Raw genomic sequence first — 26,822 nt, forward strand, 5'->3', positions numbered from 1 at the left:
TATGGCTTCTTTATGTGTTTAAGTGTTGGCGAATAACTAACTAAAAGTAGCAACGCAACTAACTTACCTATATAGTTCAGCAGTTCACATAGTACTTCAGCTGTTTTCAAACTCAAGTATATTTTACAGTAACAATATACTTTTTCCAATAAGTAGTGGTGTAGCACAACAAAACGCTTCTACTGAGCATGCAGCTTTAGGGGCCATTCACAAAGAGTGCGTTTTTGCATCCAGCTGTGCTGTTTATCAATTGTTTTTCTTTGTAAACGAAAGTTTTTTCGGCGTCTCATGCAGGAGCAGCACGTTTTTTAAAAGAACTTTTAGAAACGCTTCAAGGCACCTGCATTCTGTTCCATTTTAAATATGCTAGCTTTTTTTAGTGCAAGAATGCTTTGAACATTTGGAGCGGTTTATGTACATTATATAAATTGTCTAATGTAAATGAAATAATGTAAATTTAATATAAATTTGAGTTCCTGTGTAGCATATTTAGTTCTTTTTTTGTAGCAAAATATTTAGTTAAATGCTGCTGTTCAGTATGATCTTTAAAATCACTAATATAGATTAGGATTTACTCTAGTTTTTAGTTGAATTTACTGCTAATTTATTAGTTGAAGTCATCCTAAATAAGATTTTATTTATTCAAACACCCTAATTTTTTGTGCCAAAATATACAGCTCTGACTAAATTTTACATTATACTATCTGATAGTTATAGGTCTATATTAAGAAGACATTACACAGAAGTTGCTTAAATGTAGTTTGCTACTTTTAGTTAGAAGCCTGTAGAGTAGCTGTAGATTAACTACAAGCTACTACTGTAAATTATGCATAGCTTGTGACTTGGCAAAAAACAGTTTTGGAGGTGGCTTCTCCAAAAGTCCATCAACAGGGGGATAAAGAAGGATGAATGGGGAGTGGGCATACCGTGCAAAGATCCTTGTACTGCATCTTCTGGAACTTGGTGTCGGCATTGCCAGCACACAACTCTACATATCCCAGCACCACCTGGAAGACTGTGTTGTGGATGGCCTGGGTGAAGTGCATGTGCAGCTGGTCCATGGCCGTCTGAAGGGAAAAAGGAAAGCCAGTAAGTGGATTAGTTGAAGCGAAGAGGTTTCCCGAACACTCCCTTCATCTGCTATTGGCTGCAAAATCAGGACCCAAACTTACACCATTGGTTGAGCCTAAATTGCTATGTCAGTCTGGTCAGGACACTCCAACAAACAATATTTCCACCCACATTAACTGGGATAGGAAGTATTTTAACAGAAAAATTACACACATCACAAAGACAGAAGTCTTTTTTATCCAGCTGACAAAAACTTAAAAGGCATATCCACAAAGAAAACAATAAATCTATTATGCTTAAAAAAGAAAAATCAATATTACAACCTACCAATCTTTTGTTGCATTGCAGATACCAACATGCAGTAAAATGAGCACCAATGTTTAACAACTGGCATACTGATTTTGTAAGAAATCTTTAACAGCTTCATTTTAAATTGCACTAAAGAACTGTTTTGATGCTTGTGGTTTTTCTTCACACAAACACTATGCTTTCACCTACAGTACACAGCAACCAAGCAGGAGACCTACTTATACCTTACAAACAAACACCCACACAAGCATCAATAACTAAAAAAAAACAGCTTTCATATCATGTGACAGCATTCAAATCCAATCAAAGTTCCAGGCACTCTAGACTCCGGAACAAAGGGCATAAATCTCCAAAAATAGCCACACATGAACAAATTTGAAAGAAGCCCTATTCTATTTAAAGCCCTGATTTCCTGAGAAACCAGTTTAGTTGCAGACCCCTTGCGGCCTTACATTGAGAAACATCTAACGCTGTCTCAGGAGGTCTGTTAGAATGTAAAACTGTGGGTAACGGTGGGCTAGCCCACACTCCCAGAGGACATGATTCATTCCAGAACTACATACCAAAGCTCAGTATCATCCTGGTGGGGAAAGAAAGAGCTTAGCCACAACTTAATTACAGTACGTTTCTCCACCTGTCTTCCTCAACCTTGAGCTCTCCGTAGGCCACTGCTGAATTGGATCAAAATGGCACAATATTTGCCTACTCATGCAGGTCAGGGCATTCAAGCAAGGGCAGGTGGAAATGACTTTAAAGTGAAAATAGAAAATAGTGGAATTTACAGAGTTATTTTCTTTGTCTTTACACGTTCTGTGAGGGAAAATATTTTAAAAAATGAACTGAAAAAAAAACAAAAAAACAGTTGAAGATAACCATGGTGGAAACATTAGTTGCGCTGAAAAAAAACGAGCAGTTACATCCATTAGACAAATTTAATGACAAGAAAAACAAAAAACAGTGAAGATGAAAAGATCGAGAATTAGCAGTGCAGTCATTAGGCTAATTGCAGAGTTCATGGAACACAGTCAGAGAGAGAAGCACCTCTTTAGAGGACAAATAAACAGTTTTAGCGAATGACGTACGTACTGAAACAAGGTTAGCGTTTGATGAGTTTTAATCTATGAAGTTGGACGGTCAACAAACTAGCTGAAAGCATGTTGGATTGTTTTGTCACACAGTGTCAAAAACCTTTTAAAGTGGTTTGTTGGAAAGCTTCCTTCCCCCAAAATTTTCAATATTAGCATCTGATATAAGGGTCATGAATCACCTAAGGATCTCTTCAGATAATGAATGACCCTCAAGGGGTCTCTTAAAATCAGAACCGGTTTAAATTGATATTTAGGAATCACACATCTTGGAGTGAGTTCTTCAGAAATTCTGGTTCGATCGGCTTAAACACTCTCACTCAATAACAACTGAGCAAAAGGTTTTAATCTTGACCGGATGTCAATGACTTAAAGGAACACTTCACACAAAAATCCCACACTGTCAAACTCTATGTCAGACATTATGAAAGCACCAAAAAAGTGGTCCATATGATTCTTACAATATAAATCTTCTGAAGCCATACAACAGCTTAGTGTTATGGACAGACTGAAATTTAAATAGTTATTCATTGATAATCATTCACTTCGTTGCAGCTCTCAAATAAAATTTTGCACAGGTTTGACATCATGACGATTGTTTCCTAACGCTAGAACCAATGACCAACCTGCACCACAGGTGCCATATGTGATTTGAGAGCTGCCTAATGTTTTGCATGAATGCCAGCATGATCAAATGAAAATTACGTGACCATGGTAACATTTTTGCGAACCAAAATTACATGCTATATTACATGTTTTGGTTGCAGTTTCCCAGTGAAATGTCCACCAGGGGGTGCCAAAAGCAAGTGAAATTATGTTGTAATTAGATGAGGTTTGTTAGGTGAATTTTAAATGGATGAGTAAAGCATACTTTGATAACCTAAACCTTTAGCCTAAACCTAACCAATAGTATCCTAAACGATAAATGAGAGGTGAACAAAACAGACATCCTTACTCTTACCTAACCGATAATGTTTTACAAGCAAATCTGACATGAATTTTTTTTTCTGAAGCAACCACGTCATCTTGTGCCGTTTCTATGACTCTCTCATCTCACATGTCAGCTTGCGTGCTTGACTGGCCTTGAACCGCAGTCTTTTAAGCACAAATTCCAACAATCTATCAGGTGAGCTACCAAGCAAGCTAATAACATTGGAATGTGTGTGTAATCAAATCAAATGATGCGTTAGTGTAAAAGTGTGTCGATATGATAACATAGCAATGTGTGAGTAGTAGTGTGCAAAATAAGTGTTCATAAATTCATAATCAGCCATTTTACATTTACATTTACTCAAAAACTTGATGAAAATGAATAAAATGCACCGTTGTTGAGGCGCCTCAAGTGTTCATTTCACCAGAAAACTGCAGCAAAACAAAAAGAGCGGCATGTAAAAGTCAGTTTGCAAAAATGTAGTTATAGTAATGTTCATTCTATTAGGCAAGGTAGGAGAATGCACTGTTTAGACAGTAAAGAATTATTTAAATCTACTCGAGTAGTACTGACTTCTGTTATTGAGCTTGACGTGGTCACTATGAACTGCTGTTGTATGTAAAAGAGCTGGATAAAGCTTTCCATTTGTGTTCCATAAAAAAAAAAAAAAATATATATATATATATATCCAGGTTTGGAATGAAATGAGATTGAGTGAAAAATGACAGAATTTTCATTTTTGGATAAACTATTCATTTATGTGTGCATGTCAGAGAAAGCGAGAATGAGTGAATGCATGAATGAATAAATGCAGGGCAGCTGCTATCTACCCAAGAGACTTTGGTGATCAAAGTGACACATGGAAGACTCTTTCAGATGAGGCAGGAGACATCTCAGACCGCACACATTTGCATACTTAAACACAGACAGGCAGACATGGACACATACACGTAGAGAGAGAGACAATTTTGCCAAATTCTAATGCAGCATTGCATGTATCCTTCAATACTTCCAATCCAAGATGGCGGACAAAGCTGGAGAAATGTCGATTATAAATAAATTTAGATTTCAGTCAATACTGAAAAGTCAACAAAAATTAAGTTTAATTACATTTAAAAATAGATTATTTTAACCAATATTTGTGTGTGCTATATATTGTTTTGCTTGTCAGAGTATTGTACTGTTAGCTTAGCAACATACTAATGTCAAACTCTACCAATATCTTATTTATGTCTTCAATCAGACACTTACAAGATGAGGTACCATGAGAGTTAGAATGCTGCCCAAGGGCCGTTCACACCGAACGCAGCCTTGCACTATAAAAAGCTACGCCGCGAACAGGGCAAAACACAGGTGCCTCAAGTCGAGACACATTGTAGCATTTCTTATTAACTTGACACGGTGTCTAAAAATGCACCGCTCCTTTGCAAGACATAAGCAAACAGCAAGACAAAGCGCAACAACGACCTCTGTCTAGTGCATGTTTACATAGAAACATGAAAGCTTTGCATTCTGCAGGACAAATAAAGGTAGACTAAAACAGGGCGCACTTCCCTTCTGGCAAATACTTCACCAGGTATGAATCATCTTCCCATTTTGAGGGGGAGGGAGGAGGAAAAGTGGAGGTAGAGGGGGTAAAGGGGGCAGGGAGAACTGGGTAAAGCTGCAATGACTCACCTGTGTCTTACCCAGAAGTTTATATGCCAACTGAACTTTGGTGTAGTGAGAGACATCAAAGTGCTTGCAGGTCTTGGAAAGCGCCACATCTAGCTGTTCCTGTGTGGAAAGATGTAAAATTAGCATGATCAGCAGCAGATGGAGGAAGTTCACAGGTTCACCCACTTAATTAATATGTATATGGAAACCAGGGTTATTTGCCATTTAGAATTAAATTGAGAGTGCCAATTCCAACTAAATTAAATTCCAAATGAATTCTTGAATTTGAAATGAGATAGAAAACAAGATACAGAATTGTATTTCAAATTCAAGGAAGTACAATTAAAATGGAATGAAATTCAAATAAACTCATATAACTTCTGAAAGTGTAGTTTTTAATAACACATTTCATTCTTCAGTATAAATTGCCCAGTTTTTTACGTGTTGTGTAGATGACTTCTAAAATGTAATCTGGTACTGATTACATATTAAACTAATGTAAAACTGTAATCAGTTATGCAATCTTTTAGATTACACATTTAAAGCAATCTTATCAGATTTTTTGGGATTCATTATTGCATGTTTTGATAAAAATTGAACTTTAATTGCATTGCATGCCAATATACACTCTTTTCTGTAAACATGAAATGAAACAATAATTTGTTTTTTGTTAGTCTCAAATTCTTGATGGAACGAAACATTTATAATAAAGTTCAAATTTTGATATCAATATTTATCGGTTTTGTTGGCTATGTTAACTGCTTTGACATTACTTATATTTTCAGAAATATCCAATAAAAAAGTATCCTACACATCAGGAAATAAATAGACATTCAAATTACATCCAAGTTAATAATGTAATTATGTTCTGAAATTCAATTTGGTAAATTCCTGCAATTCAAATTCAAATATCAATTCAACGTCTGTGGGGCATGGCTAATATAAATCAAGTTTCAACTCATGAATTGAGAGACAATTCTGAAATTCTTAATTTTGCCCAACCCTGCTATAATCAGGGAGGGGAAAAATTTGAAAGCCCTATTTTATGGTGCTGAAATGCAGAATTACCAAAGACGAATGAGGACGATAACAAAATGTGGTTTAAATCACTGACAATCCTGAATTCACAACATCATTTGAGCTCAAAGATAAGCATTCACATTCCACAGATTATTGCATTGGAATGTGTGCTGTTACTGAAATATAAATGCAGCGCAAATCACTGTAATATTGGTGGCAGCCTTTACAGCAGGCTGTGCTGGCACAGGCATCGTGCTATTCACTAATGTGCGGGATGTGAGAACGGAAAAGATAAAAAGATAGGGGTGGGTATTTGCGCTCCTATAGAATTGAACACAGCTACCAAATCCTGAAAGGCAGCAATTTATTTCATAAAACAAAGTCCATCTGCCTAAGGGCCTGAGAGACTAAATGCTGGCAGACTGACACCTTGAGCATTACTGTTAGATGTAAAACGCATGGTCAAGTGTTCCTTCCGATCTGTTTAGATCATATAATTTTGAGGCACTACACCAAGGCAACTGCTGTTGTTCAATCTGGCAAACTGTGTGGGTGCTTCCAAAGGGAACAGGGTGATCTTGTGCATGGAGATAAGGAGAACGAAGCCTTATTGTAAGAAGAAGGTTGCCTAAATTCTCACTTTGTCCTGTGGAAGGACAAAAACTACAAATCAAATTTGTTTTCAAATATCACATACCTCTATTTGCTCCAGAGTGTCTTGCAGTTTGGAATTCAGCTCACTGAGGAAAGAGAGACCATTTTGATCAGTTAAGCAAGGATGACAGAGACTTTTGAACGAAATATAAAAAATCATAAAATAATCAATGTCAGTCCATTCTGCACCACAGGTAACCATTGTCCTCTGTTTACAGAGCAACATAACAAACCACCAAGCACAGTATAGAGGCATGTTGAAAAACAGAAACATTCTTTCTCAGAGAAATGGACTGTCAGTGTGAGACAGCCTTGGAGACGGTGACATTTTTGTCTCTGGAAAAATAAAAATGCCATTGACATTTGAACAGCACAAATGCGTTTCCAAACATGGCTTGTTGCTTATTTTGTGCAGCTATAACAAGTCAGATATGTTTTGTTAGTGTTAAAGGTGAAGTGTATAATTGTTTCGGATGTTAAAATACTTTCTCCTATCCTAGTTTAATGTGCAGAGACAACTATAGGCAAACCATCCGTAGGTTGTTTCCACCAAAAAGTGTCAACACTGACTCTGTGGAGCTTTGAAAACATTGCCCAGTTTGTCTGAGCATCCAGATCAGTCCGAAGTAACAACATTTGCTCAACCAATGGTGTTCGACCAATGGCAGATGGGGAGAGTGTTCAGGAAACCTGTTTGAAAACAGGCAATATTTTTGCAATTCCATTTGGTGTTGACCTTTAAAGTGCACTATGAAATTATGAATTTGTATAATGTTTAAAATGATTTATACTCGCATATTAAGACGGGACCATATTATAAGAGCATTTGAATGTGGCCTCCTTTATCTCAGTAAACCTACTTTTTTTGGGGGGGGGGGGATTTTTCCCCTTTTTCTCCCAATTTGGAATGCACTCTAAGTCCTTGTGGTCGCATAGTGATTCGCCTCAGTCCGGGTGGCGGAGGACGAATCCCAGTTTCCTCCGCGTCTGAGACAGTCAACCCGCGCATCTTATCACGTGGCTTGTTGAGCGCGTTGCCACGGAGACATAGCGCGTGTGGAGGCTTCACGCCATCCACCGCGGCAACCACGCTCAATTCACCACGCGCCCCACCAAGGACAAACCACATTATAGCGACGACGAGGAGGTTACCCCATGTGACTCTACCCTCCCTAGCAACCGGGCCAATTTGGTTGCTTACGAGACCTGGCTGGAGTCACTCAGCACACCCTGGGATTCGAACTAGCGAACTAGCAAACTCCAGGGGTGGTAGCCAGTGTATTTACCACTGAGCTACCCAGGCCCCTTTAATAAACCTACTTTTAAGCATGCTGCACAGACAGACTTTTTTATTTAATTAAATAGTATCCTTTTGAAGTTTAATAATCACATTAGGCCACATCACGATTCCTGTCTTTCCATCCCCAAAATTAAGATCTCTTTAAATTATAATTAAGACTTGCTGTCCCATTTAATATACTTCAGACTTTTTACAACCTTTCATTTAAAAAAAAAATAAATAAATAAAAATTTAAGATATTTCAAGACTTTTTAAGGAACCACGGGAACTGTATGTCCCCTTTCATACCAACAAGCGCAAAATAAAAAATATTACAGCGTGCACCTTTAAAAGAGCCAATGCTGAAAAGCAGTCTTTGAGCAACATACAAATAGCTGCTTTGCCGATGGCCAAGAATCACCATGATCCGACAATTAAGAACGACTGCAAATCATTTCACAAGCTAACTCAGCTCGAGAAGAAGGATTTCCCAGTCCCTGAGGACCAGTGTTGTTTAAAGATTAGACAGAATGCATAAAACTTTAATTAAACTGCCTCTTTCTCTAACTCTTACTTCCCCTTCTCCTCTTTTTCCCTCTCTTTGAAGGCACTCCATGCAAAAGAGGTGTTCCAGAAACCTGTTCCCATTTCTTCCCCCAAGCACTCTCATTTTGCCATAATGCATGATTCTGGGCATGAGGAATAGCTACCTAAATCATTAGCCTTCCTAAAATATTGCCAAAAAAATTATAGATTTGGAAAAACAGCTTTACTGATGGGATTGTTGAGCTGCTCTCAAGGGTAAACTTGACCTTCGATTTCTACATGACAGTCCCAATCACTATCTCAGTTCCCAGCAAGTAGCAGCTCAAATAAATAAATTCAAATTTCACCCATTCCTCAGTCGATTGCAAACATGCATTCAGGTCTGGCACTACTGTGATCAATTCAATCAATTCTTGATGGTTAAAATCACGTCCTACATTTATATCTCATTGAAATACGTCACATTCTGAAAATGAGTTGTGAATGCATTTTCATGTTGACTTGGAGACAATACCACTACGTCAATCCAAAAGACAAAAATTATTGCATTCTTTTCAAGCAAATGTGACTTATTTAGTGAATTATAAACACTGGCATTAATCCAGTCAATGATTCGCTACAAACCTTTTATTTACACTGTTTTCCCATAAAAAGTCTTATTTTGACATAATGCATGATTCTTGGCATGAGGAGCAGCTACCTAAATCATTTGGCCCAGCTGGAGTGCAGAAGCAGGAGGCTTCTTAATCTGGAAAGCTGTTTTTTTTTTTTTTTTTTCTGTTGTAGCAGTAGACCGGCAGGACAGTATACAAATAACAAGACCATGAGATTTTTTTCATGCCTTCTTCAGACACATACATGCATTTGAGTCCATCACAGTGGGCTCTAACTCAACATGGGTCCCCCGTTCTCTTCGGGCCCCTCAGTGGAACCTCAACATCAAGTCGAGCCAATCATTACTTCCGACTCAATCACGGCTCGTCACCGCTGTGCCTCTTCAAGCCTCTGCGATTCCTTTAGGGAGGCCATGCAAAATCACATTTTAATGAGTTCTGATGACAGGATCTGTCGCACAATAAAAACATTTCAATTCAAACAGTCTCTTATCATTACCATGCCATTAGCAAAGAAAGCGCAGGGAGGAAAGACAAAGACACAAAGCTAACTCTTTCTTCCAGAAAATAAATTCTGGGTTGCTAATAGCATGGGGTCGATGGTGTTAGATGTGACTAAATTAAAGGATAAGGCTAGATTTGTGGGCAATGTTTGTAAAAGCAGAGTGTGCTGGGCTGTAAAACCCTGCCGCTGGGCCCTTTCTCTGGCTTGGGTCTCTTAGCAATTAACTCGGCTGTCTCTTCAGAAAACTGAAGCGACCATTACTGCCAGAGATTAGCGCTGATAGAAAGTACCTAACTTGCAGCAGGAAATGGAAGCAATTATTTTAAAAAGTATCAAAGATATCCTCAATATCCAAAACAGGTTTATCTGTGAGTGCAGATGTTTGCACACTGAAAAAGAATTGAAGAAGCAGCCCAGTGTCAGGCATCTTTCTCCACTGATGGCCATTTAAAAGAAACAGTGCATTCTGATGAAATACACTTTTTTGCAAGCAACATATGACGCAAAAATATTTCATTACATTATTGTAGATGTTTGGCCAGTCAGTGTCCTATTTTTATTAATGTATTTATTTATTTATTTATGTACAGTTGAAGTCAGAAGTTTACATACACCTTAGCAAAAACATTTTTGTGCGGTGCCAAAACCCAGGAGGGAGGAGGGATGCGCTGTCGCGGAGTCCTCGCCACTGCCATCTGCCAGGGGAGCAGCCACGGCCATCTGCCTGGGGACGGAGGAACCGCTGCCATCCACCAAAGAAGGGGAGGAGCGGTTCCGTTCGCCGGGGCGGAGGAGCGGTTGAGGACCAGGCGACAGCGCGCCCAGGAGCCAGCGAGCAAGTTCTTCTCTCTCTCTCCTCGCTGTGTGTCTCCACTCAGCCTTTGCCTCTCCCCACGCCTCCTCTCGTCTCTCCCCCAGGTTCACAGGAGGTGGGGTGGACCACCGGCTGACAGAACAGCCGGAAAGGCAGTGTCTCCCCTGCAGAGGTGGGGGGGGGGGGGTAAGTCAGTCTGGTGGCGCCCCAACCTGAATCGGGCAGGGGAGGAGTGTGATGACGAGGAGGGCATGGCCGGGTCATGATGGTGCACGGCCTGCGCTGAATCAGCTGATCAGCGGGAAAGTGAGATAAAGGGGAGCCGGAGACGCCAGTTTGAGAGAGAGATGCATGTGGCCGCACTGCATGTGTGTCTGTGTTCGTTTTATGTATCCTTATTTTTTATGTTGTTTTAAGTTCATTTATATAATTAAAGTTTATGTTGACTGTTCAGCCAGTTCCCTCCTCCTCCTTGCCCTTCATTTAACATTTACACACTGTTTAAGGTTAAACTGCTTGATGTCGTGATGTGTACCGGCATCATTATCTTTGTGCTTTTGAATGCACAGTGAGGAACACCCTGAGACTCCCAAGCTTTTTGGTTTACATTGAAGCACGTCATTCTGCGTTCAGGATGCGCATAAGCAGTTTTGTGCTACTCTGAATTGGAGCCTTTCTTATTTCTTTTTTTTCTTAATTTGATAGTTATTTAAACTATCTATTTGTTGGTTATCCGTTAGTTCCCATGTTGAAGGGCTGCGCTTAGCATCCATATATCCCTCTGAAACATGTCTAAACAGGGTCACGTTTACATAATGTGAGTCTAAATTAAACATTATTATCCTTTCACTAGTCGACTAGTCGTTCAAACAATCAACCAACTAGTAGGCTATGAAAAATGATAGTTTTTCACATCCCTCGTATGTATGAATGTATTTTGTAGGGCTCTTTAAAATGTGAACGAGTAAAAGGTTAGGGACTGTGCATGTTCCTATGGCGCCATCAGCCAAAAAGTGATGTCATGACATTCTTTTTTGTGGCTCCAGAGTGATTAAACACATGGCATCAAAAATGTTGGTGGTTCCCATGATCAAATATGATAGATTTCCAATCACGTACATCCAGTAGGTTCTGCACCAGCCGTGCATCTCCAATTGAGATGAATGGGAAGTCATTTTTATTTGTATAGCGCTTTTCACAACATACATAATTTCAAAGCAGCTTTACAGAAAATCATGCATTAACAGAAAATGAAACTGTAATATCTATAAAGTCTTAGAGTCATCATTGTGGAGTTTGATTAAATATGATTGTAAATTGTGTATAAAAATTTTATAATTTAATAATTAAATAATTGTATGTAGAACCCCAGTGAGCAAGCCGAAGGCGACTGTGGCAAGGAACACAAAACTCAATAAGATGTTGGTTAATGGAGAAAAATAACATTGGGAGAAACCAGGTTCACTGTGGGAGCCAGTTCCCCTCTGGCTAAACAGCATGAATATAATGCCAGTATTAGTTATTTATGTGCATTGCAAATCATGGTTTAAAATTAGTAACATAAGTAAGTGTTCAAGGTCAGTGTTTAAACAAAGATTTTGTATGAACTGTAAGATTAATGACTAATGTCTTTGAAGTTCATCCTGGATTAACAGCAGAAGTTCACATAGAAGCATTGTTCTTATTTAGATGGCTGATGAAGACATTTGTTGGCAATTAATTGATAGTCTATGTGTTCAATTTTAAGAGTGCAGTCCATCATTAGACCAAGGTGATGCAGGCAGAGATCAGTGAGGTGCATCGCAGTTCAAACAGCAGGTCATTTTGGTGAGGTCTATCCTAAGTCCAAGGTTCAGGCAGTGGCATATGAAGTATCCAATGTCTTATGGTTGGAGTTGGCATCAGTTCATACTCTGAAGTCCATAGTAATAGACACAATGCTAATGCTAATGGATACCGAGAATGCAGGTATCTGCGATGGCTTTAAATTTGCCACTCTTGTGGGCAATTTGGGTGAAAAAGGAATGAGGAAAAGTTACATTGTTTCGAAAAATTAAAAAATTTGCTTTGGATTTTTGAAGGTCATTTGGCAAGACACCAACACCTGCAAACCTGCTTTTGATAGGCTCCCTAAAGACAGAATGAGGCATATGGTATTGGCCTGCCAAACGTTGGAAAATTTGTGGGTTTGTTTTTTATAGAATACCCTGCCAATTCTCATTCTGTTCAGTGTGCTAAAATGTTTGGATTAAAAAAGGCATGGGGAGACATGGATCTGAAATTAGAGCATAACATGGAATTTCAATCTCAAAGGGTAGAGATACTAAAAGTTTTATTAAGGAATCAGATAGGTCCATTTCACATTGTGACATTGACAGCAAGTGTATCTAGACTCCCCGATCTCAGACATACTATACGTCCCTTCTGAAACTCCTGTGTTCTGATTCAGGCAGCACCCCCTGTAAACACATCAATACTCACCTCCATAAAAACCCTGTAGCTCAGCACCTCAATGCATCCAAATAAACATCTTATATATTTTCGATGCAGGGACAGAAATGAGAAAACTGCAGAGCTATCAACATAAATATACTGAGATTCCATCAAACAGCTTTTATTAACAGAGGTTGCGGCTGTTGGATAGCACTCCACTCTCCTGGAAGAGCCTGCTGAATTGTAAAACAGGTGGATGAATTTGTAGTCAAAGGGAACGTTTTAGTGGTTACGCTGGCAGTGGCCCCGTCCAGACGCACTCAGTCTTATTAGGAAGCCAGGAGAGGTGACCAAGAGCCAAGTTAAAGAGATATTTTGTAGCAGTGGCATACCACAAATCGTGGTGGCCTCCCTGCGAATGATAAGACAAGGCTTCACCTACAAATGGTGATGTCATACATTAGCATTTGTATTGAGGGTGAAACAGTATTGCTGAGGGAGACAGACGGAGATGTTATTTTTGGACAATTTAGCCCTCTCTTCAATATTTGTCTGAATATTTTTCATTTTCTTTGATTGTATTTATACTGTCATTTAGAAAGTGTAAGAGTTGCATCAACAAAAATACTTCTTGATTCTGTCTGCATCACAGCTCCAAATGCTCAGCAGATGTTTGAGGTACAGCCCTTCGTTGTCACAGTTTTGTCAAGAACCATTCAACCCAACTCATGAGTAATGCAGAGGCTGATGTCACACTCTCCACAGAAAGCCTTTTTCACCAACCTCATTGCTTGTTAGAGACTAATTAACTGAAAAACCATACAGGGAAAGGAAAAACAACAAGGACAACTGGCATCACACATCCATTGCTGTTGCATCCTGAAGACTACGTCAATGTCACAGCATTAAAAACCCAGCACGACAAGGCGACAATTCCTCTGACTGTCACTGGCTATTAGAGCAGCAAACACATGAGAGCACATTATGCATCATTACAAGAAGTAAATGAGATGGTAACAAATGTGGCGGTCAGACAATCAGCTCCATATTGTCTCTGGCTCACATATAAAACAGCAGCATATTTATCAAGACAGACTTCATGATTTCTGCTGCAGCAATGACAGTGCCTTATGTAAAATAATTTATGCATCAAATCTCGCCTATATAATCTCGCCCAATGAAATCAAAATAAGAGTTTTGTGGGCTTTAGTCCTTGACTATTAGCTTTGAAGCCATCTTTATTCTGGTTTCCTTCTGTAAGTTGACACAATTTACATTTAGCAGATAATTCTCGCATTTAAAATCTAGTCTTTACCTTCTGGGAAAATGGACCCAAAAATTGTCCAATCAAATCCTCTATTGAATGAAAATGTCGCCCTCCTGCAACCAACCAGCAAGTAGCAAACCATGGTTCATGGCTGTTAAGTAAGTTAAGCTTATTCGCAATTTTTAAAAAAATGGAAGAACCATTCAATATGTCCCGTCCTGTTTCAATAGGAATACGTCAACACAGGACAGAAAACTGCGTGTCAATCAATTTCATGGGGTCTTTAATTGTCGCAGAGAAGAGTGTAAAATCCAACAGAGAAAATATCTGGCTCTTTTAGTAGTCTTGCAGCATTCAAGATTGAAAAAGAATTGGAAAAGAATGGAGAGAGGGACACTTCCAATTTAAAAAAAAAAAAAAAGAAAAAAAAAGCACAATACCTCAATACCTGGTCTGGAAACAAAAAATTCCTGAATTTGTTTTCCACACTAGCTTCAAATGGAGAGAAATGAATTGGTCCAAACAAGAGGAAATCACATTTGGGCAGGCTTCCATGCACTTGCACATGCACAGATATCTCTGCGTGCAGAGTGGGCTGGCTGGAGGCTGATCAAATTGCAATAACTTCCCGTGCCAACTAGAACTGAGAAGCAATGCAGAGTCACACAGATTAAAAGAGGGCGGGAAAGAGAGAAAATTTGAAAAATTGCAGCATCCTTTCACATCCTTTTCCCAAACAACCCTCCCCCTCTTAGGCCACATCGTAATGAGATAATGACATTCCATTAGTGTGGGTGGTGGCATATTGATCACTGGACAGCAAACAGGTGTATATATTCCAGCATCATATTCGCTGACAAAACTTCACAAGTTATTTAAGCATCACATTCTTCAAGCCAACTTGAGAACATCTTGAGAAATAAAAGCTGTGTAATGCTCTTAGGTGACAGTATAACTGAATCTCTGATACTGCTAATTTAGTACAAGCAATCATTTCTGTTCCCAAAGAGTGGAAGTAAAAAAAACAAAATGCCAGAAAAATATCTTATACACTGCTTTGAAGGGTAATACATTTAGTTCTAGATAACCACACTGAAGATTGAATTCAATTTCAGTAGCTCAAAGTTTCTAAGTCAAAGCACTGCAGCCAATTTCTTTTGTACTGTCTTGAGGGCAAAAGCACAAGTCTTTTCCTAGTCACTCATACCTAAATAGAGACCAAGTTGGTATCCGAAACCGAAGGCAGCTGTCTTGCAGTCAGTCAATATTAGAGGTAAACCAATATATCAGTTTTACCCATTAATCGGTGCTGATAGTTGCTTTTTGGCTAAAATCCATGCCAATAGTTGCTGAATTTTTTATTTTTTATTATTCCTCCGTGTTCCTCTATAGCCGGCGCTGGAGGATTCGACAGTGAGAAGCAGCCTCCAGAGGTGAATTAAAAACAAACATGTGCGGATTATACTGTATCTAAATATTTCATCATTGACAATTTTCATCCATATTTTACCCTCACTTCAAAGCATATTTTTTCATTTTGATTAGATATTCAAGTGTTCGAAATTAAAGTGAGGACATGCAAAGAAAAATGTGACTATATGGTAATATGCCATGTCAGCATATACAGTTGAAGTCAGAAGCTTAAATACACTTGGGTTGAAGTAATTAAAACTAATTTTTTAACCACTCCACAGATTTAATATTAGCAAACTAAGTTGTTTAGGACATCTACTTTATGCATGACACGAGTAATTTTTCCAACAATTGTTTACAGACAGATTTTTTCACTTTTAACTGACTATATCACAATTCCAATGGGTCAGAAGTCTACATATACTAAGTTAACTGTGCCTTTAAGCAGCTTGGAAAACATTTTTGGACCTCCACAAGTCTAGTTCATCCTTGGGAGCAATTTCCAAATGCCTGAAGGTACCACGTTCATCTGTACAAACAATAGTACACAAGTATAAACACCATGGGACCACGCAGCCATCATACCGCTCAGGAAGGAGATGCATTCTGTCCCCTAGAGATGAACATAGTTTGGTGCTAAAAGTGCAAATCAATCCCAGAACAACAGCAAAGGACCTTGTGAAGATGCTGGGGGAAACAGGTAGACAAGTATCTATATCCACAGTAAAACGAGTCCTATAGTGACATAACCTGAAAGGCTGCTCAGCAAGGAAGACGCCACTGCTCCAAAACCACCATAAAAAAGCCAGACTACAGTTTGCAAGTGTACATGGGAACAAAGACCTTACTTTTTGGAGAAATATCCTCTGGTCTCAGAAAATTTTAACTGTTTGGCCATAATGACCATCATTATGTTTGAGGGAAAAAGGGTGAGGCTTGCAAGCCGAAGAACACCATCCCAACTGTGAAGCATGGGGGTGGCAGCATCATGTTGTGGGGGTGCTTTGCTGTAGGAGGGACTGGTGCACTTCACAAAACAGATGGCATCATGAGGAAGGAAAATTTTGTGGATATATTGAAGCAACATCTCAAGACATCAGCCAGGAAGTTAAAGCTCGGTCGCAAATGGGTCTTCCAAATGGACAATGACCCCAAGCATACCTCTAAAGTTGTGGCAAAATGGCTTAAGGACAACAAAGTCAATGTATTGGCATGGCCATCACAAAGCCCTGACCTCAATCCAATAGAAAATTTGTGTGCAGAACTGAAAAAGTGTGCGAGCAATGAGGCTTACAAACCTGACTCAGTTACACAAGTTTTGTCTGGAGGAATGGGCCAAAATTCAAAAAACTTACTATGAGGAGCTTGTGGAAGGCTACCCAAAATGTTTGACCCAAGATAAACAATTTAAAGGCAATGCTACCAAATAGTAACAAATTGTATGTAAACTTCTGACCCACTGGGAATGTGATCAAAGAAATAAAATCTGAAATAAATTATTCTCTCTACTATTATTCTGACATATCACATTCTTAAAATAAAGTAGTGATCCTAACTGACCTAAGACAGGAAATGTTTTCTACGATTAAATGTCAGGAATTGTAAAAAACTGAGTTAAATGTATTTGGCTATGGTGTACGTAAACTTCTGACTTCAACTGTACATCATGTAATAATAATAAACCGTATTCCTCATTAAACCTTATCTCGTGAAATATAAATACAAAACCCTTAATCGGATGAATATACAGGCTATAAAAAGTAGGTACTTAAATACAGACAATTGTAATGGAGCCAAGTCTCCATCATTTTAAAATAAGAGTCCCCAGTGTTTTTCGGGCACACAGTTAGTTAAAAGTTAGTACCATGTTAAGCACCAAATTGTAATTTTTTCTTGTTATAATTGGAATTTTGGTTGAACAATAAAATGTGTATGGGATTTTATTCATTTTGGACTCTTATTGCCTCAATGTCTGTGTTAGTCACAGTAAGGAAAGACTATTGGCCAATTAATATGTTATTTGCCTTTCCACCACCTTATTTTTCATGTCTGCAAAATCCACTATCAGCCGACCTATAGTCAATATACTGTGTGTTTCTATGAAGGCACATCATAAGGAAACTGTTTTCAGACACTGCCCCACATTGGCAAAAACCAGTAACTAAAACGGAGTCAAAGTTTTAATGTGGATTTGTAGCTACTGTAATTTCTGAGCAATAAATCTGAACATAGTTGAACCAAAACCCATCTGTATAGGTTTGATGACAGATCCGATTTCGGTTTTAACTCAATTTTAACAAAAAGTATAGTCATTCATTTTTGCCTCTGCATGGCGGAACAGGCTTCCAAGACACCGCAATGTCATATCTAATGATCTAAAACAAATTCAAGTGAATATGTACTACAATGCTCATTTCTGGGTATAAATGGAATAAGTTGGAAAAAAGTGTACAAGATTGTGGGATATTATGGGAAGCGAAGGATACATCTATAATGCCTTCATAAAATCATCAGATGAAGGTATCTTAACAGGCAAGATGTTTGCAAATATGGGATTTGGATGTACCTTGATGCCTTACTACCAGTGTTGGGTAAGTTAGTCTAAAAAAGTCATTAATTACTAACTACTTATTACATCTTCTACAATGAAATTAGATTACTGTACTAATTACTCTGCTGAAAAGTAATTGCATTACTTATTACTAATTACTTTCTTAAACCCTTATCAACCTCGACCAGATGAAAAATACAAGGATAGACATGAAACTGATGTTTTAATTCTTTAAAATAAATCATATAAAATCAAATCAATTATTCATGAACTGGCCAAAGAATTTACAGGGGCAGTGTTAAATTGGAAAACATATATTTTAACATTAGATATTAAATTTCGATTTTAAATGAACTGTTGTTTTATATAGAATTGTTCTAGAGTCTATACAGTATTTAACACAATTACATCAGAAGTAACTGTAATTAAATTACTGAAAAATTGAAATCAATGAAAAAGTTATTTAATTACAGTAATTAATTACTTAGTAATGCATTACACCCAACACTGATTTCTACCTTCATCTATTGTCTGCAAAAGGAAGCATTTTTAAGGTTTCAGACGGCTCAAACCTTACAACTTTCATAAGAAAAGCAACGGTTCACAAGGTGTGTCAAGTTTTATATGATATTATCATACTTATTATGAAGCTTAATGCTAATCCTAAGGACAGATACTAAATTTCAATTACCAGGTACAAAAATTGCTCATTATGAAGAGCTGAAACAAAAAGCTAGCATTTATTTTTTAATTCAAAAATTCAAATAAATCCCATTATATTCAAGGGCATATTTCTTAATTAGTGAGTTTTAGGCACTGGATCTCTAATCAATTCAGTCAGCAGTTCTCTACAAACCTTATACAGTTGTAGTGCTTGAAAGTGCTGGCGGCCTTCTGGCATTCTAAACACAACTGGATGGCACCTGCATAGTCTTCCTCCTGTAAAATAAACAGTTACATTTTATCTGAATAATGAGCTAATGGTTTAATGAATGCCATTACATTGCTTATGTGGTAATGTTATCTTCCAATGAGACAATTAAATTCATTTTACATGAGTAATTTAAATTTAGAGGACATAAACAGACTAAACATTATAATTAGTAGGGTTGGGAGATTGGAACCAAAGGATTTTCATGACATTCAGTGCTGTTAATGTTTCTTTAATGCCTGCATTCTTCCGCCTCCATATTAAAATACTCTGACAGCGTTTCTTACACTGCTAGTGAACCTACAGCACCACAGCAAAATAAACTGTGTTTTAGTGTTTAGCTGTTAGCTGATCTTAGTTGTGAGCTTGCAGTCTGAACTGAATGTAAATGAGACTGGGCATAGTGTTGTATTTACAAACAACTGAGCCAGCTCTTTTAATGCATAGGTTAAACTGATTCATAAATGTATTCTAAAATGAGCCTTTAACGGCTCACTTACTGAATTACCATGTGACTTACTCACTGAACCACAATTAATTTCTTTTGGTCATATCAGACAAGAAATTAACAATAACAACAAAAACTTTACTGTGTTATGCGTATTTAAGGTTTGTGAGGCTTACATCATTGTAATTACTGACTAGCTGTTTCTATAACAAGGAGTATCCTACTTAAACACACACATTATTATTATTATTATTTTGTAATACAATTTTATTATTTTTATATGTTAATAAAAATAGCATTGTTTTGATATTGTTTAGTATTTCTGTTTATTACATACATGGTTAAAAATCAATTATTTGGTGCTTCCTCACAATGCTAAAAAGAAGTAGAGGGTATGAGAAACATCTCAGTCCAAAGCATCTTTGTCCAACTAATACACATGCAGTTGTGTTTGAGTTCTCTTGTGGTCCTTCTTTAAATATTGGGTGTATTTGTGCTCTGCATATTTGGATAGATCACTGGTAAACATATCAACTTACCTCCAGCATCTCACTTAGTCTGACATCAGTTCTTTGCTGTAAAAGACAGAGAAGGAAAGATGGCCTATGAGACTGGGCAGTAGAAAATGAACTCTTTATAGAGAATTGCTCTGTTTAGCCATTAACCATGCTGATGAAGTGATTACCAGAGTCTTTATGGTCCTCAAAGACTTCAACAATCCTGTTAACAGCTGTCGGCGTCTTTGATTGGCCAGCAGTCCCAGACTGGCTTCAGTGAAGTCCTCTTTAGCGGAACGAAGTTGCCTGGAAGCAGAACAGAATAACAGACTCAGCCCTATTCTACTGCTTATGGAAATACCAAACTGATTACCAAAATTGGCACTTTACACAAATATGATGAAATCTGTTTTTACAAAAGGTTTTTTTTTTTTTTTATAAGTATTAAAAGGCACAAATCTTGTGTTTTAGGACTTTCTGTAAGGTGGATTATTTTTATCTAACATAACCAAGTATGAAAAGTAGTTGATTTTAAACATGCTAAATGTCTATATGTGCCCTTCAAGTGATTTTGTCCTGTCCCATCTCCAACAAATTTTATCAATTTAATTATTTTTATTTCAACAGTTTGACTGTCTATTTAATGTTAACTTTTATGAGCATTACTTGAAAATAATAAAATCACAGAATCTGTGTTCAAATTTGAATCTTTTTTTTAAATTTTTTTTTACTGTAATTAAACATCCCAAATTTTGGGGGCAAGATTACAAAAATTGAAACGCACATTTAAAATGAAATTTAGGAAAATAAAATGGCTCAGATAATATTTAGTACACCACCTAAAGTTAAATATCAAAATGTTCTGGTCAAGGTTAACCATGTCCTTTCACTGACAATTTGTTGAAAAAGAATTAAAAGACTTTCAGGTCCCGTTTTGTATCCTATTCATGGAAAGTACCAAGAACAGTTTCTGGTTTTTATAGAGATAGAAGTTCTCTGACCTTCGTGCATTTATGCAGATGACTGCAGCCAGCTGCAGGTTGGTCTGTAGAGATGTCACTCTCTCAAGCTCCTACAACACAACATTGATTTTCAAGTTTTTGACAGAATTTTTCCTGAACATTAAACAAGAGTTACTTTGAAACCCTTTGAAGTACACACTAATATCGAGACAGTGGCCACAACCTTCCTTCCAAATAGCTGCCTGCATATTAGCTCATATGGGCCACGTTCACACAGCAGCAGAATACAGTTTTCAGACCTGTTTTGAGTGCTTAATACGGTTACATTCACACACAGGAAGGTTATTTACGGGTGTGACGACCGCATTCTATAACCGAACTGACACCCGCAAATTATCAGGTCTCACAACCGCATTCTCAGCAAACCTGTGCTGTGTTAACGGAACCGTACTGGACGACTAGTTGTTAGTTACGTCATGTACAGTGAGAGACATGCTGCACTGTACACGCATATGTCTCGTGTGGGGTTTCTTAACTCACGGAGACGGAGAAATGAGCTGCGTGTCATCCGAAGATTCAGCCGCTGTTTTCCACTGACTGCTCACTGCGCGAGCTGCACTACACAAAAGCCACGCTCTACATGTGGTTAAAAAGCATTCAAAGCCGCTGTCGGTTAATTATGATCTGATGGATGAACTCGCACCTCGAATGGACTCATTTATTTAATAACGTGGTGGCAATTGTGATCAGACATGCCGGTGTTATGGACGTCACCATTTTTTAGTCACTGTCACTGTGGTTACAGTTGTTAGAATACGGTTGTGACTTTGGTCGTTTGTTCATACAGACAGCATTTGAACTGCTACTGTAAGCTGTTGTATGAACGGGACATTTCAAGACACACACCTGTAAGTAAATACAGTTGTCAGTCCCAAACACTGACTGTGTGAACGTAGCCATAGATAACTGCAACCTCTGTGCTTTATGGGTTCAGACCAGAATGGAGACACACTCTTTTATTAGGCTATATTTGCAGGCCCACTACACTACAAGAAAATCATTATGCCAATGGGGAATTTCTTGTTTTAAGGGATGTTTAGATCTTTTTGCTGGACAACACTATAAAAAATACTGATTAAGAAAATAATTTTTACAGTGTATTAACTATAAGGTGAGACAGAAAGGATAATGGTGACAATTATGAAGTGCAAAACAACATATTTTCAAATTTGATATATGATTTTCTATAGCCTCTAAATCATTAACATGATCAATACTTTGCTGAAAACCCTGTTGTATGCAATGTACTAGATGTCTACTGCCTCTTGGTGGAAGTTCTTCTGGATATAAAAGACCATTCCAAAATGTCCTACTTTGTTTTGTGATGCATGTCTTTTTGCTGTGAAATCTTTGCTGATTTTGATAAAGTAAAATTACCATTTATATCGTTACTGATATTTCAAAATGAGTATTTGCTGAATTGAAGCAACTTGTGCTTGTGTGCATTATTTTATAGAAAAATTACACTGAAATGCATGCATCAAATAAGATATAACAGGCTTTTGAGGTATATATCTTAATTATCATTACATTCCACTTATGCCCACCAAAATAAAAATAAAAAAACCGAGAGCTTTGAAAATACTGACTTTTATTTTTTATAAGAAATATATTAAGTGGAATGATATTTAGATGTGTGTTTATATTTGCAGCCTGCGCTGTCATTATAAAGTCTACCAAAATGTCAGCGTGAATACGTAACGATGCTATACATAGCATTTTATCCGCCATCAGCCACTCCGTACTCCAGTTATCACACCGGCCACTGAAAAACCAATATCACAACTACAGTATACAGTATATTAGCTCTTATGGAGAGCTGGGACTCTAACCTCTGTGCTTAATTGGTTCAGGGCAGGCCAGAGCAGACACCCTCTCTTCTATTAAGCTATTTCTTTTCAAGACCACAATGAACAATAAGGTATGAGTGAGAGGATATTGATAATGGTAACAGCTTTTCTTATGAGAATAAGAAAGACAGTTCAAAGATGTGTAAGAGAAATATCATGCCCGAGTTTATGCCATGTCCTCAAACTAATAGACAGTTGAAGTTCAGGGCTTTTTGCAAGACTTTGTTCCCCCTTATAGCACTGAAGTGCACAGCTGTCACAGCCTGAGGTGAACCCACACTGAGTGACCCAGTCTTTCGACGCAACATTAGCTCTGGCCAACACAGTGCAAGCCTTCAGCACTGAGACATCATCCCAATGTCACATTAAAGATAATTATCTGGCAAAAGAATACAAGGTTAAAAAAAAATGGATTCCATGGAAAGGGCAGGACAAACAGAAAAACATTCATTCTTCAGACGAGCTGCAGGATTACCCCTGAAGAGTTGGAAGGCTCCTTGAGATAAAAAAAAAAAAGTGTTTTGATGTTCGGTCTACTGGTAAACACATGGAAGGTGTGAGGTCAAGAGGATGTCTGTATTAAGTAAACATGTCTTATAAACAGAGCTGTGGCATTCCGGTGGAATCTCTGTATCTTTGAGACAGGGAGTTTCTAAAGTGTCCTTGGATTTGCCCTGGCTAGAATAGGATGCTGGCCGAGCCATAGCCCCTCTGAGTCATAGGCTCCTCAAGGGATCCAGTCAACTTCTGAGCTTAAACAAGAGTAATTCACAGTTTCTAAGAAGCTCAGCATCTACTGGCATGATTCGAGGTTCAGAAAAATCTTTTGGTTTTAAGTTTCAACTGACACAGACAGAAGAAAAACAACTGGCAGCAGCCATGACTTAAAATTTCATCTACCTTCCCACAAAAATTAGTAGTCATTTGTCTTATTAGTTCACTGATAACCCTGTACCCTCAGTTCCAGTCAATGATGCAACTGTTCAGACGTGCATCTGGGCTTCCAGAGAACTGAAGCCCAGTCAAGCTTACTCTCCCTATTTTGCCCTGCTAAACTGTACACATTGTTGTATCACATCAAAATTGTAGTTTTGTAGATTTTAGTCTGTGTCTGTTAACTTTGACGCCATCTATATCTGTACTTCTAAAAGTTGAAAAATAAAAAATATTTTTTATCAGATAAACACATTTAAAATGTACAGTCTTTGCTTTCCAGGAAAACAGACCCAAAAAACTGATGATTCCTTTTGCCATTGCCATTTCATCTTACACTTTTTGTCCAATCAAATGTTCTTTAAAAAGTCCCGCCCCAGTAGCAAACAATGGCTGTGTTCTAACTAAAGCTTACTGGCTAGGGGTTGTTCTGTTCAGCAGATAAATTGGGAACCCTAGGTGAGGGAACCCTAAAATAAAAAATAGCATTATTCAAATTATATTATCAGCCTTGTAAAAGGCTGCATTAACATGAATTCCAGAAGTTTTTGGAATATAGCAATTTTGTAATGCATGCATGCATATATACACATACACACACACACACACACACACACACACACACACACACACACACACACAGGTACCAAAGGTTTGGAATAATGTACAGATTTTGCTGTTTCAGAAGGAAATTGGTACTTTAATTCACCAAAGTGGCATTCAACTGATCACAAATTACAGTCAGGACATTACTGATGTAATAAAACAGCACCATAACTATTTGAAAAAAGTCATTTTTGATCAAATTTAGGCCCCATTTCCAGCAGCCATCACTCCAACATCTTATCATGCTAATTGCTCATTTGGTACTAGAAAATCACTTGCCATCATATCAAACACAGCTGACATGTTTTCAGCTGACAGTTTCATTGAATTCTACCTGCTCAACACCAGTTTCATGTACAACAGTAAAGAGAAGACTCAGGGGTGCAGGCCTTATGGGAAGAATTGCAAAGAAAAAGCCACTTTTGAAACAGAAAAATAAAAAGAAAAGGTTAGAGTGGGCAAAGAAACACAGACATTGGACAACAGATAATTGGAAAAGAGTGTTATGGATCTTAACCTCATTGAGCTTTTGTGGGATCAGCTAGACTGTAAGGTGCGTGAGAAGGACCTGACAAGACAGGAAGCGTGAGGTGAAATGTCACCTGAGTATCTGGACAAACTGACAGCTAGAATGCCAAGGATCTGCAAAGCTGTCATTGCTGCATGTGGAGGATTTTTTGATGAGAACTCTTTGAAGTAGTTTAAGAAGTTCTGAACACTTTATTGATATAACTGAACGTTATTAATGTCCTGACTATACATTGTGATCAGTTGAATGCCACTTTGGTGAATAAAAGTATGAATTTCTTTCCATAAGAGCAAAATCTGTACATTATTCCAAACTTTTGGCCACCAGTACATATCAAGCTTTAACTTTTACTTAAATTGTTATCCTTATGATATAATCTGCAATGAAAATATACTGTATGTAACAATTAAATTATAAAATATTGCACAACAGAGGCATTTTCACATGTGGACCCCATGTATAGTTGCTACAAAACAAACAAACATTTCTAAAAGAACACAAATCATATTTATATATATATATACAAAAATAAAAAAAAGCTTCATCATACACAAAGATGAAACCCTCACAGTGTGTTGGACCAGATGTATGATCTTTGTTTTTGATTCTGAAGTTCTGGATTCAAATCTTCTCTGGTTATACAGCATCTTAATAAAACAAGCAAAATTGCAACAACATGTAGTTTGCATATTTCACTATTTCTGTTGAACAGAGTGGACCGCGCTGTAATAGAAGTGGAACGTGTGTCTCATTGCGCACTGTCTCGTGCTGCTCTAGAGAATGTAGCCACTCTTAAATATGTCGCCTCTACCAGGGTCCACAACTAATGAACTTAATAAGGTGTTTTGAGCAATTACACTTGCTAAATGTCGATGGAATGTGTGAAACGAATAAAACAAAAACTGGACTGAGGCAAGTTGAAAATGAAATGGGTTGACAAACAACTTGCCAATTCCCCCACCACCTTTTAAATTAAAGGTGCTGCAATGCCATTCCAGACCATTCTGGCCCAATTTAACCCATGTTCCCTGTTCCTAGGAAATACGTCAAACACAGAAAAGAAAACTGAGCTTGTCAAGCAAGTCCTTGGAGTCTTTTATTTTCCAATGTTACAGAAAGAAAGAAAAATGAAAACAGACAGCAGCTAAAAATCTCATCTACCAACCCACACAAATTAGTCAGACTCATTTGACTTATTAGTTCAATGACAACCTGCATCCTCAGTTTCAGTCAATGAGGCAAGTATAAGGCATTTATTTAACTACGCAAGCTCAAAAATGTGTAAGAGCGCAACTAACACAACGCAATTACATGTTGCATTCTCAACATTGGTGCAAGAGGTGCTATCCACCTTTTTACCTGGGGTCTTACTGGGGAAATGGATATGGGTGTGACTTCCACGGTTGCTCTATAGCATTATGGATAGTCCGATCGCAAATTGTCAGCGCTTAATACAGTTGAAAAACGTTTGTGATTGAATCACAAAAAACACATACAGAGGTAGTCAAAAACGCATGTGTCCACCTCGCATTCCGTGCTGTATGTGAAGCACCACCTCTCACATGTCAATCAACCACTGCGCCAAACAAACAATTAAACTTGCGTACGAATTTAAAAAGAAAAAACTGTCCAATCGTACAACTTGAAAAAGTGATTGCATACCCAAGAACTTCACGGCTCTTCATCTGTGTGTCTGATCTCAACATGCAGGGTGACAAGATGACAAGCACATACATCTGAAGCTGAACTAACAGAGGTTCTCAGCTAAAACAATGTATAATTTTGCTCCAAATGTTGCATTTGTGCTTAGATTAAATTTCCATCGCATCTGGGAGAAACAGCGTGCCGGTTTTGTTCA

The 26,822-nt window shown here is 37.9% G+C and overlaps 1 protein-coding gene across 2 annotated transcripts in view; it reads right to left on the reverse strand.

The window, feature by feature from the left end:
• The window catches only part of LOC127421476 (syndetin-like), a 207,381-nt gene that overhangs the window by 141,550 nt on the left and 39,009 nt on the right, over positions 1 to 26,822 (reverse strand). For both annotated transcript variants that reach the window (XM_051664540.1, XM_051664541.1), the window contains exons 6-12: positions 21,026 to 21,096; positions 20,213 to 20,330; positions 20,067 to 20,102; positions 19,005 to 19,087; positions 6,770 to 6,812; positions 5,074 to 5,172; positions 927 to 1,067 (exon numbers count right to left, since the gene is read on the reverse strand). In XM_051664540.1, the coding sequence (XP_051520500.1) occupies positions 927 to 1,067; positions 5,074 to 5,172; positions 6,770 to 6,812; positions 19,005 to 19,087; positions 20,067 to 20,102; positions 20,213 to 20,330; positions 21,026 to 21,096 (591 nt within the window). The remainder of the gene's footprint in view (positions 1 to 926; positions 1,068 to 5,073; positions 5,173 to 6,769; positions 6,813 to 19,004; positions 19,088 to 20,066; positions 20,103 to 20,212; positions 20,331 to 21,025; positions 21,097 to 26,822) is intronic.

The sequence above is a fragment of the Myxocyprinus asiaticus genome, chromosome 30 (assembly GCF_019703515.2).
Source record: "Myxocyprinus asiaticus isolate MX2 ecotype Aquarium Trade chromosome 30, UBuf_Myxa_2, whole genome shotgun sequence".
Taxonomy (NCBI): Eukaryota; Metazoa; Chordata; class Actinopteri; order Cypriniformes; family Catostomidae; genus Myxocyprinus; species Myxocyprinus asiaticus.